At 43.6% G+C, this 12,684-nt stretch overlaps 1 protein-coding gene across 1 annotated transcript; it reads left to right on the top strand.

The window, feature by feature from the left end:
• Positions 1–10,456: 10,456 nt before the first annotated feature.
• On the top strand, positions 10,457–11,964 carry FUT7 (fucosyltransferase 7). The gene has a single exon (XM_033962278.1). It carries the CDS (start codon positions 10,457–10,459, stop codon positions 11,474–11,476), a length of 1,020 nt encoding a protein of 339 aa, XP_033818169.1. The 3' UTR covers positions 11,477–11,964.
• The last annotated feature ends 720 nt before the right edge of the window (positions 11,965–12,684 follow it).

Genomic DNA, 12,684 nt, shown 5'->3' with positions numbered 1-12,684 from the left:
GCCCACTCTTCCAGTATCGTTAGGTCCCTTTGCAGGTCTTCACAGTCTTCCGCGGTTCTTACCCTTCTGCAGAGTTTGGTATCATCCGCAAATTTGATAACCTCACATTTTGTTCCCGCCTCCAGGTCATTAATAAATATATTGAACAGGAGCGGCCCCAGCACCGACCCCTGTGGAACTCCGCTCGTGACCCATAGCCAGTCTGAGTAATGGCCCTTTACTCCAACCCTCTGTTTCCTGCCTGCCAGCCAGTTTCTGATCCATCAGTGGACATCCCCTTGCACCCTGTGGTTCCACAGCTTCTTAAGCAGCCGTTTGTGTGGTACCTTGTCGAAGGCTTTTTGGAAGTCAAGGTAAATGATGTCTATGGATTCCCCTTTATCCATCTGGCTGTTTATCCCCTCAAAGAAGTACAGTAAGTTTGTGAGGCACGACCTTCCCTTGCAGAAGCCGTGCTGGCTCGCCTTAGCAGTCCATTGTTTTCTATGTGATCACATATGCTGTCCTTAACCAGTGCTTCCATCATCTTTCCCGGAACCGAGGTCAAACTCACCGGCCTGTAATTTCCCGGGTCACCCCTTGAACCCTTCTTGAAGATGGGCGTGACATTTGCTGTTTTCCAGTCCTCCGGGATCTCCCCAGTTTTTAAGGATAGGTTACATATTTGGCGAAGTGGTTCTGCTATTTCGTTCCTTAGCTCTTCGAGTACCCTTGGGTGGATGCCGTCCGGACCCGGTGATTTGTCGCTCTTTAGTCTGTCTATCTGTCGGAGGACATCCTCTTGGCTTACGTCTAGTTGGACCAGCTTTTCATCCTGATCTCCATTTATGATTTCCCCAACATTGATTGGTTAACTGTTACATCGGGGAGTGCTAGGGAGGTATAATTCCTAGATGTCATAAATGACTGCTTCTTAGAGCAACTGGTCCGGGAACCGACAAGAGGGGGAGCTGCTTTAGATTTGGTCCTTAGTGGAATGCAAAGCACAGTACAGGAGTTAACTGTGTTGGGTCCACTGGGAAACAGTGATCATTATGTGATCAAATTTGAGCTGATACCTGGAGTGACGTAGCAAATGAAAACAAAAACAAAAACTGTGGATACAGATGTTCTGGAAATAATTTATTAAACACTAACATATAAAACCATGAAAATTCAATTTTAAAAGTACAATGATAAAAAATACATTGTACTTTTTTAATTGAATTTTTGTTTTTGTTTTCATTGGTGGATTGTTTTCACTGTGGATCATTGGGTCTCCGCATTTTTCTTTGTTGTGACGTAGCAAATGAAATCTACTGTAGAGGTGTTTAATTTTCGAAAGGGCGACTATGATAAAATGAGGAAAATGGTTAAAAGTTAAGAAGCTAAGAGGATCAGTTGCAAAGGTTAGGACTGTAAGCCAGGATGTTATTTAAAAATACCATCGTGGAAGCCCAGCCCAGATGTATTCAACCTCTCAGCAAAGGTGGAAAGAAGAGGAAACGAAAGCAGGCGTGGTTAAAAGTTGAAGTGACAGAGGCTATTAGAGCAGTGGTTCTCAACCCTGTCCTAGGGGACCCCCAGGCAGTTGGGTTTTCAAGATATCCCTAATGAATATGCATAAGACATATTTGCATGCCTGTCTCCTCCATTATATGCAAATCTCTCTCATGCATATTCCTTGGGGATATCCTGAAAACCTAACTGGATGGGGGTCCCCTAGGATAGGGCTGAGAACTACTGTATTAGAGCCAAAAACATCCTTTAAAGAATGGAAAAATGATCCAAATGAAGAAAATAAGAAGACACACAAGCACTGGCAAGTTAGATGCAAAGCATTGATAAAGATAGCTAAGAAAGAATATGAAGAGAAACTTGCAAAAGAGGCAAAAACTCATAATTTTTTAGGTACATCAGAAGCAGAAAACCTGTGAGGGAACCGTTGGGTGATCAAGGAGCAAAAGGAGCACTCAGGGAGGATAAGGTCTTTACGGAAGAAGATGTAAGAGATCTACCTGAACCAGAAATGGTTTTCAAGGCTGATGAGGTGGAGGAACTGAAAGAAATCTTGGTGAATCTGAAAGATGTACCAAGCCAAATCGACAAGTTAAAAAGTGAAAATCACCTGGACTGGGTGGTATACATTCCAGGGTACTAAAAGAACTCAAACATGAAATTGCTGACCTGCTATTAGTGATCTGTAACTTGTCGCTAAAATCATCTATAGTACCTGAAGATTGGAGGGTAGCCAATGTTACACCGATTTTTACAAAGGGTTCCAGGGGAGGACCAGGAAATTACAGACCAGTAAACCTGACTTCAGTGCCAGGCAAAATGGTGGAAACAATTATAAAAAATAAAATTGTGGAATACGTAGACAATCATGATTTAATGAGATGCAGTCAGCATGGGTTCAGCCGAGGGAAATCTTGCCTCACCAATTTGCTTGACTTCTTTGAAGGTGGCACAGTGGTTAAAGCTACAGCCTCAGCACCCTGAGGTTGTGGGTTCAAACCCACACTACCTCCTGTGACCCTAGTCAAGTCACTTAATACCCCCATTGCCCATGGTATACTAGATAGATTGTGAGCCTACCGAGACAAACAGGGAAAAATGCTTGAGTACCTGAATAAATTCATGTAAACCGTTCTGAGCTCCCCTAGGACAATGGTATAGAAATTGAATAAATAAAATGTGGATAAAGGTAAGCCAGTTGATGTAGTGTATCTAGATTTTCAGAAAACTTTTGATAAGGTTCCTCATGAGAGGCTCCTGAGAAAATTAAAGAGTCATGGGATAGGTGACAAAGTTCAGTTGTGGATTAAGAATTGGTTATCGGTTAGCAAACAGAGTGTAGGGTTAAATGGTAATTTTTCTCAATGCAGGAGAGTAATCAGTGGAGTGCAAGAGGGATTTGTATTGGGACTGGTGCTATTTAACTTATTTATAAATGATCTGGAAATTGGAACTAAAAGTGAGGTGATTAAATTTGCAGATGGCACTAAACTGTTCAAAGTTGTTAAAATGCATGTGGATTGTAAAAAATTGCAGGCAGACCTTAGGAAATTGGAAGACTGGGTGTCCAAGTAGCAGATGAAATTTAATGTGGACAAATGCAAAGTGATGCACATTGGGAAGAATAACCTGAGTCACAGTTACTGGATGCTAGGGTCCACCTTGGGAGTTAGTGCACATGAAAAGGATCCAGGTGTCATCGTAGACAATACGAAGAAACCTTCCACCCAATGTGTGGCGGTGGCCAAAAAAGCAAACAAAATACTAGGAATTATTAAAAAAAGGGATGGTTAACAAGACTAAGAATGTTATAATGCCCCTGTATCGCTCCATGGTGCGACCTCATCTGGAGTATTGCATTCAATTCTGGTCTCCTTATCTACGAAGAAAGATATAGTGGTGCTAGATAAAGTTCAAAGAAGAGCGACCAAGATGATAAAGGGTTTGGAACTCCTCTCATATGAGGAAAGACTAAAATGGGTAGGGCTTTTCAGCTTGGAAAAGAGACGGCTGAGGGGAGCTATAATTGAAGTCTACAAAAGCCTGAGTGGAGTAGAACGGGTACAAGTGGATCGATTTTTCACTCTGTCAAAAATTACAAAGACACTCGATGAAGTTACAGGGAAATACTTTTAAAATCAATGGGAGGAAATATTTTTTTCATTCAGAGAACAGTTAAGCTCTGGAACGCATTGCCAGAGGTTGTGGTATGAGCGGATAGCGTAGTTGGGTTTAAGAAAGGTTTGGTCAATTTCCTGGAGGAAAAGTCCATAGTTTGTTATTGAGAAAGACATGGGGGAAGCCACTGCTTGTCTGGATCGGTAGCATGGAATATTGCTACTCCTTGAGTTTTGGCCAGGTATTAGGGACCTGGATTGGCTACCGTGAGAACGGACTATTGGGTTTGATGGACCATTGGTGTGACCCAGTAAGGCTATTCTTATGTTCCCAAACTCCCCCCTCCACCCCCAATCTTCATCTGAGCAATTCTACCCCATCCCTGCATGCATATGCAGCGGAACACTTTTTGGTTTGTGGGGCCCAAAAGCTCTTCCCCAGACCCGCCCATGCTCCACCTCAGACTCCACCCCCCATAATAATAGTACTTTTAAATGTCATTTCTTCCATTCATTTTTCATGTACTGTACACACAATATAATCTTATTAACAATACATAATGATAATCACAAAATTAAACTACACAAAGCACACTCATTTTCCCTTCCCACCCTGCACAGCATTTCTTCCTCTCTCTCTCCACCCCCATATGTAACATCGCCCACTGTTTCACTGTCCACCATCTCTCTCTCTCATTCCCTCCCTTGCTGCAAAGGGAGTAGGGAGAGAGAGAGAGTAGGAGGGAAGGATCCAGGGTGCATTTCTCCAACTCCCTTTACTCCCACATCTAACATTTCTCCCTCTCTTATTCCTTGAACTGTGTGCAACATCTTTTGCCCCTGCCCACCAGCCCCCATGCCCAACATATCTCCTTCTATCACCCCTCTCCAGCACCATGCCACATCTTTTTCTCCATTCCTCCAAACTCTATCACCTACCGCAAAAAAATCACGAGTGAACTGTTCTGGACCCAATTTCTTAATCAACTTCCCCCTCTTCCTAAACATGCTGCCCCAGAGTCCAACTGGCATAACTGGGTAACCCTTTCCAGGACTACCTACTGAGCTCTTGCCCCTTTATCTACAAAACCTATCTCCCACTCCCACAAGGCTCCCTGGTATCTCCCATACCACAGGGAATTAAAGCAGAAATGTCGAGCCCTGGAACGTAAATGGAAAAAATCGAAATCCCCCCTCAGACAGACAATCCTGGAGAGACAACATCAAGTTCTATAACACAGTATTAAAAAAAGCAAGAAAGAATTTCTATGGAGATAAAATCACCAGATCAAAAAATCAAAATAGTACACTGTTCAACATCTGGTGAAACCTAACCTCAAAAAATGACTCCACCTTTCACCCTGCCCCCCATCCGCAAACGACTTAGCCAAATTTTTCAATGAAAAGATTTCCACCATAAGGAGTTCTTTCCCCCCAGTAGTCTCTTACAACTCTCTACCTCCCAACGACTCCTATCCTATCCCCACTGATAGATCCTGGACTACCTTTGAACTCGTATCTGATCCCCAGATCTCTAAACTCTGTCTCAAACTAAAATCCTGCAAATGCATCCTAGATCCTTTCCCCTCCCACCTTTACGAAAACATTCCTGCACAGGCCATCTCCTCCCTTCCTAGACTTATTAATTCTGCTTTACTATCAGGCCTGTTCTCCACAGAAATGGGACACATTGCCTTGTCACCTATTCTGAAAAAAGCCGATCTCGACCCTTCCTTACCATCTAACTACCGCCCCATAGCAAATATCCCTCTACTTACTAAACTTCTAGAAGCCATAGTCGCTACCCAGCTCTCTTCCTACCTCGAGAGATTCTCCATTCTCCATCCCTACCAATATGGCTTCAGACCCAGCTTCAGCACCGAATCCCTCCTAGTTTCCCTAATTTCAAAGGTGCAACAACTACATTCGCATAACAAATTCGCTGTCCTATTACAATTCGATCTTTCTGCTGCTTTCGATGTCGTCCACCACGACATACTACTTTACCAACTTTCCGAGATAGGAATTGACTTCACCGTCCTAAAGTGATTCTCAAACTTCTTACGCTTTCGCTCCTACACCGTCAACACAAATGGCACCATGTCCACTCCTTGGACACCATCTTGCGGTGTCCCTCAGGGACACCTTTCACCCTGCCCCCCATCCGCAAACAACTTAGCCAAATTTTTCAATGAAAAGATTTCCACAATAAGGAGTTCTTTCCCCCCAGTAGTCTCTTACAACTCTCTACCTCCCAACGACTCCTATCCTATCCCCATTGATAGATCCTGGACTACCTTTGAACTCGTATCTGATCCCCAGATCTCTAAACTCTGTCTCAAACTAAAATCCTGCAAATGCATCCTAGATCCTTTCCCCTCCCACCTTTACGAAAACATTCCTGCGCAGGCCATCTCCTCCCTTCCTAGACTTATTAATTCTGCTTTACTATCAGGCCTGTTCTCCACAGAAATGGGACACATTGCCTTGTCACCTATTCTGAAAAAAGCCGATCTCGACCCTTCCTTACCATCTAACTACCGCCCCATAGCAAATATCCCTCTACTTACTAAACTTCTAGAAGCCATAGTCGCTACCCAGCTCTCTTCCTACCTCAAGAGATTCTCCATTCTCCATCCCTACCAATATGGCTTCAGACCCAGCTTCAGCACCGAATCCCTCCTAGTTTCCTTAATTTCAAAGGTGCAACAACTACATTCGCATAACAAATTCGCTGTCCTATTACAATTCGATCTTTCTGCTGCTTTCGATGTCGTCCACCACGACATACTACTTTACCAACTTTCCGAGATAGGAATTGACTTCACCGTCCTAACGTGATTCTCAAACTTCTTACGCTTTCGCTCCTACACCGTCAACACAAATGGCACCATGTCCACTCCTTGGACACCATCTTGCGGTGTCCCTCAGGGATCATCCCTATCCCCTATTATCTTTAACATCTATATGTCCTCCCTGAAATCCTTCAACTATCCCCCCTTGAAACAATCTACACATACGCGGATGACATCCTTGTCCTCCTCGAGACAGACCAGAACTTCACCAACCTCCACGAGAACATTACAGCTTGCATAATGAGACTCCGCTCCTGGTCCCTCTCGGTACAGATAAAACTAAATGAATCAAAAACAAAATTACTCTGGGCTCGGCCCAAAATTAGAACACCTGCCCACCCTCTTCGCATTACCCTCAGGCGATGCACTGCAGCTTGAATTCTCATGCAAGGTCCTTGGCATCATTATCGATTCTTCTCTCTCCCTCAATGACCACCTCAACTCCTTGGCAAAATCATGCTTTTTCAGCCTCCACATGCTGAGAAAAGTAAGATCCTACTTCCGCCAACAACATTTTGCCATCCTTGTCCAATCCATCATCCTCTCCAAACTAGATTACTGCAATGCCATCTACTTAAGCCTATCAAAAAAAAGTCTTCAAAGACTCCAGCTAATCCAGAATACTGCAGCCAAATTGATCTTTACAAAACGCAAATCTGACCATGTCTCCCCACTCCTTGCCAAACTTTATTGGCTCCCAATGATCTCCAGAATCCATTTCAAATGTTCCTGCCTGGCTTTTAAGATCATTCATGGCATTCTTCCTGCCCTTATCCCACTATCTTACAACTCCTCAAGTCCCGACTCCTCCAGAACCACCCAAAGGTATAAACTAGCCTTCCCCTCTCTACTCGGCATTCACTATGCAGGTAAACTGGGAAAATCCCTTCTCTTCAAAATCACAGGACTTTGGAACGACTTCACCATCCCGCTGCGGAACCTGGGCTCCCTCCAATTATTCCGCAAACAACTGAAAACTTGGCTTTTCACCAAATTGTAATTCTATCCTCCCCCCCTTTTTCTTCCCTTCTACTTATAAGTTCATGTAAACCTTTTCCTTCTCTACCTACATTTTTAAGTTCTTGTAAACCGTGTCGAGCTTCATATTCGTGGAGATGATGCGGTATATAAATTTTAGATTAGATTAGACCATTATGTCCAACATACCTCCCTCTTGCATCCCTTTCCATCTGTCCCACTGTGCCATCTCCACCACATCCAACAGTTCTCTCTCTCAACCTCACACCTCTCCCAGCACCATGTCCAGCAGTTCTCTCCCTTCCTATACCCAACAATTTTCCTCTTTCTTCCTTTCCCTATGGAAACTATCTCTTTCCTTCTTATACCCATGTTCAAGAATTCTCCCTTTTTATTCCCTCCCCCACCTCAGCATCTCTTTCCCTCCCTCCCTCCATCCTTCCATTCTATGTCTCAAGGTCACGCCCCCCTCACTACTTCCTTCCTTTGACATAAGTTGACACTCCCTTCTTTGTCTCAATGCACACTTCCCCTCCTGAGTCCCAATGTACCCCTCTCCCTCCATCCCTCACTTGTCCCAAGTTCATGCCCCCTCCCAAGGGTGTGTACCTATGTTCTGGCTGGCTCTAAGACATCCAAGTAGGCCTCCTACTCCTTCCTTCCAGTCGCACTATTTTCTTCACAAAGCCACAGCAGCAGCAGCAGAATATGGCCAGAGGTCCTGGGGTGCTGGCTGCGTGGCCTTCTACCAAAAGGTGTTTGGCCACGCACCCTAGAGGGAACATTGCTTTATTCCTTTTTTACTTTTTACCTAATAAAGTTTCTATCTCTTCTCACCCCCTAGCTTTCACATTTCTCATCCTCCTATTCCCTTTTATCAGTTTCTCATTACATTTCTATCCTCATATGCTCATTCTGCTCATTCATCTCCTTGACAACTCTCCCACATGGATCCATCATTTCTAGCATCACCCCTCCTTGTTGCTTATTCCACCCTTATAACCCAGCATCTCCTTCCTCTCTTTCTTTCTCTCTCCCTACCACAAGTCCATCATCTCTCTTTTCTGCTCTTCCATTCCCTCCTCCCAAGTCTGACATCTCTGCTCCCAACCCCCAGTTCATGTCCCCTCCTTCTTTCCCTGTCCATCTCTCCTTTTCCTCCTCTGTTCTCCCTGAGTAGTCTCTCTTTCCACCCCTTCTGCCCCTCCCCTGAATCGCCTTCCCTTGCCATATTTTGCCCTCTCCACCAAATCCATCTCTCCCTCCCTTTCACCTACTTCTACCATCTCTCCCTGACCCCTTCTGCCTTCCCCCATGTCTTTCTCTCCCTCTCTTGCTCCCTCTGTTGTCCTCCAAATTCATCTCTCATTGTACCCCTTCTACCTCCCTCTGCCACCTCTCCCTGTGATCCTTCTACCCTCTCTGCCATCTTTCCCTCCTCCCCTTACCCTATTCCTGAGTGTCACATCTCTCCCTCCTTCCCTCATTTGAATCCAACATCTCTCCCTCCCCCACTCCCTCTTCCAAGTCCTATATTGCTTCCCCTATACCTTCTACCCCTCCCCCAAATTTTCTGAAAATGGCCAAAAAGTTAGATGTCCTAAGGGACAAAGGGCTCCTTTTACTAAGGTGCGCTAGTGTTTTTAGCGCATGCAGGAAATTATCACATGCTACACTACACGCTATGCTTCTAGAACTAACGCCAATTCAACGTAGTGCACGCTAGTCCGTGCATTAAAGCCCTAGCGCACCTGGCAGAGGTATTTTCCCCCCAATCATCTGAGCCAGCAGGACTCCCGAAGCCACGGCTTTAGGATCCTGCGGTGGCATAGATAGGCAGTTACTTATCTTGGCTGCATCGGGCGCAATTCTGTAACCAATGCTGTTGAGTGATTGGCTCATGATCTTCAGCCCCTTTTAAGGAGGTCACCGACATAGACTCCACTTGCAAAATGCGGACCATGGTATATAGTTTTTTTGACTTAATTGTAGCTCCATCATAGGGGCACTGATGTGGAACTACAGAGGCTGAAAATACTAAAACCTGGAGATAAGGATTTATTTATTTATTTATTTATTCATTCATTCAATTTTCTATACCGTTCTCCCAGGGGAGCTCAGAATGGATTACATTAATTTATTCAAGTACTCAATAGGGGCATTGAGAAAGAAAGAGTGACTGCCATAGATGAGAGCTTGAAAAAGAATTTAAGAGAAAACGTGTGCTGGATATGAGAGAAAATTGAGAGTCAGCGACTGCTGGAGATGATGAGAAGAGAGAGAGAGAGAGTCTCCTGGGGATGAGGGGGGTTGAGACAGTTGAGTTAGGAGAACAGACAAAGTGAATGCTGGGGTGACGGAAATTCAGAGAGAGCATAAATAGGATAAAGAGGGATTGAGAGAGAGTGACTGCTGGGATGACATGAGTTGAAAGAGTGTATGAGAGAGTGACTACTGTGGATGAGGGGAATTGAGAGATGAAGAGAATGGTGAGGATGATGGGAACTGACAGAATGAGAGAGTGACTTCTAGGAATGAGAAATGTTGAGAAAAAAAGAGACTGCTGACCATATGAGGGATGGAGTGAAAAAGACTTAGGGATAGAGTAATAGAATGACTGCTGGAGATGAGGGATTAAAATGGAGATGAAGTGCTGGGGATGGTTGTGAAGGGGAAGTGTGGTTGAGGAGGAAGAGATGGGGTGTCAAATGATGACATGATCGCAACTCAGATTATTATGGACAAAGAAAAAAACTTGAAATGACTCTTATGTTTTGAAAGGTTACAGACCCCTGCTTTAGCATGTTTTCAATTCTTTTAATAGTAATATCAAGTCTTCTTATTTTCAGCTATCTCCATTGCAGTAATATCTGGTTTCCGTGGAAGGAGACAACCAGCCAGCAAAAAAAAAAAATCAAATCCTTCTCTGGTTTGAAATACCCCATTATCTGCATCTGAACTCAGATTGTGCCAGGAAAGGGCATTAAAAGCTCCAAATCTTTCCTTAATATGATCTTAGTTCAAATTTACTGCTTCAAAGCCATTCTAAGTATACTGTTTGTTACTATTGTATGTATCTTCATACTATTTATCACTCAGTATGTTCCTGGTAATGACAAAGGAAATGATGCAGCATCACTATTGATCTTGATCTGGTACTGGCCCTTTCACAAGACTTTGAACCTAACTAGCAATGTATGCTATGACTTATATGGGATCAAGAATTGCCAGCTGACTGATAATCGTAGCATGCTTGTTCAAGCTGATGTGGTAGTGTTTCACCATAAAGAACTTCAGAAGTCATCTGATGTCCCATATGAAATGAGGCCTCCTGGACAGAAATGGGTATGGGCTTCCCTGGAATCACCTTCCAATGTTATGGATCTGGAGAAATGGAACCATACTTTTAACTGGGTGCTAAGTTATAGGCAGGACTCAGACATCTTTGTGCCCTATGGGAAATTGGTGCTGCATTCTCCTTCTAACTCCTTTACCATCCCCCCAAAAACTGGCCTGGTATCATGGGTCATAAGCAACTACAAATCAATACATGAAAGAGCTCTGCTTTACAAAAAGCTATTCCAACATGTCACAGTTGACATCTATGGGAAGGCAGCTAAGAAAGAACTGTGCCCCAAATGTCTCTTGCCTGTGGTCTCCAAATACAAGTTTTACCTGGCCTTTGAAAACTCCATCCATCGAGACTATATCACTGAGAAGATGTGGTACAACTCATTTGAGGCTTGTGCAGTTCCAGTAGTGTTGGGACCTCCTAGAACCAATTATGAGCAATTTGTTCCTCCAGATTCTTTTATTCATGTCGAAGACTTTGAATCACCAGAGAAACTGGCAAGATTTCTAAGGACCATGAACACCAGTCAATACAAAGAGTTCTTCAAGTGGAGAAGGAAATACTCTTTGAAGTTATTTCAAGACTGGAGGGAAAGGTTTTGCTCTATATGTACTGTATACCATAGTCTACCTCAAGAAAAAATATACCATAATTTACAAGAGTGGTTTAAGGCCTGAGGCCTCCAGCCATATGCCGGGGCTCTATTCCATCTCTTTCTTGCTTAAATTGGCCTGTGCTGTTTGTTTTTTAAAATTATAAACTGTAAAGGCAATGGGAAACACAAAAGTGACATCATCTTCTGAAGTTCTCTCATTTCTATTTGCAGGCATTTGTCCAACACAGAAACATAAAGGCATCATCTACCATCTTCAAGATCTTTTATAGAAACCCAACTACTACTAGTGGCCAAAATTGTGGAAACACCTAGCATTTTAGGCATTACGTTTAAAAAAAACATGGCAATAACATCATAATTGTATTTAATGCATACATTTTCAAGTAATAACAGAAACTCTGTAATCACTTAACAAGACCAGCATAATAATTGGCACATTTCACAAAAATAATACTGTTCATTTTGGCTACTAGTGTACATATAGGGCTCCTTCTACTAAGGTGTGCTAGCATTTTTAGCGTACGCAGCAGATTAACACGCGGCTAGAACAGGGATCTCAAAGTCCCTCCTTGAGGGCCGCAATCCAGTCGGGATTTCAGGATTTCCCTAACGAATATGCATAGATCTCATGTATATTCATTGGGGAAATCCTGAAAACCCGACTGGATTGCGGCCCTCAAGGAGGGACTTTGAGACCCCTGGGCTAGAACTAACGCCAGCTCAATGCTGGTGTTAGCGTCTAGCATGCGTGGCATTGTAGCGTGCACTATTTCGCGCATTAAAGCCCTAATGCTGCTTAGTAAAAGGAGCCCATAATTACTATCAATTACATTCCTGATGTGTCATGTATAGTCTAAAGCAGTGCTAGCCATTCAGAATTATCACACTGAGGGGGAGATGCTCAAAAGTTTGCCGTGGAAGTAAGACTGGTTGTAGCCAGTCTTACTTGCAGTGCAGCTCAACCTCCGATGCACAAAAGGGTTCTCAGGGGCTTTGATCAATTGTGGTAGCAGCCACCAAGAACCCTACGCAAATGATTACAAGGAGCTCATTAGTATTGAAATGAGCACTTCTGTTAATATACAGCAGGAAACGCTCACCTCATACTATGCAAAATTTTCCAGTAGTTCTGGAGCTGCTGGTAGCTGTTTGTGCATGTTTTGTGTGAGTGTGTATCCCACACCTATGGTCAGAACTGAGCTGTTAGTTTCGAGTATACACACAAAACATGCACCACAGCTGTGTCCATATCTTATGTGAAACAAACAA

The sequence above is a fragment of the Geotrypetes seraphini genome, chromosome 10 (assembly GCF_902459505.1).
Source record: "Geotrypetes seraphini chromosome 10, aGeoSer1.1, whole genome shotgun sequence".
NCBI lineage: Eukaryota > Metazoa > Chordata > Amphibia > Gymnophiona > Dermophiidae > Geotrypetes > Geotrypetes seraphini.
This window is presented reverse-complemented; position numbering and strand designations above follow the sequence as displayed.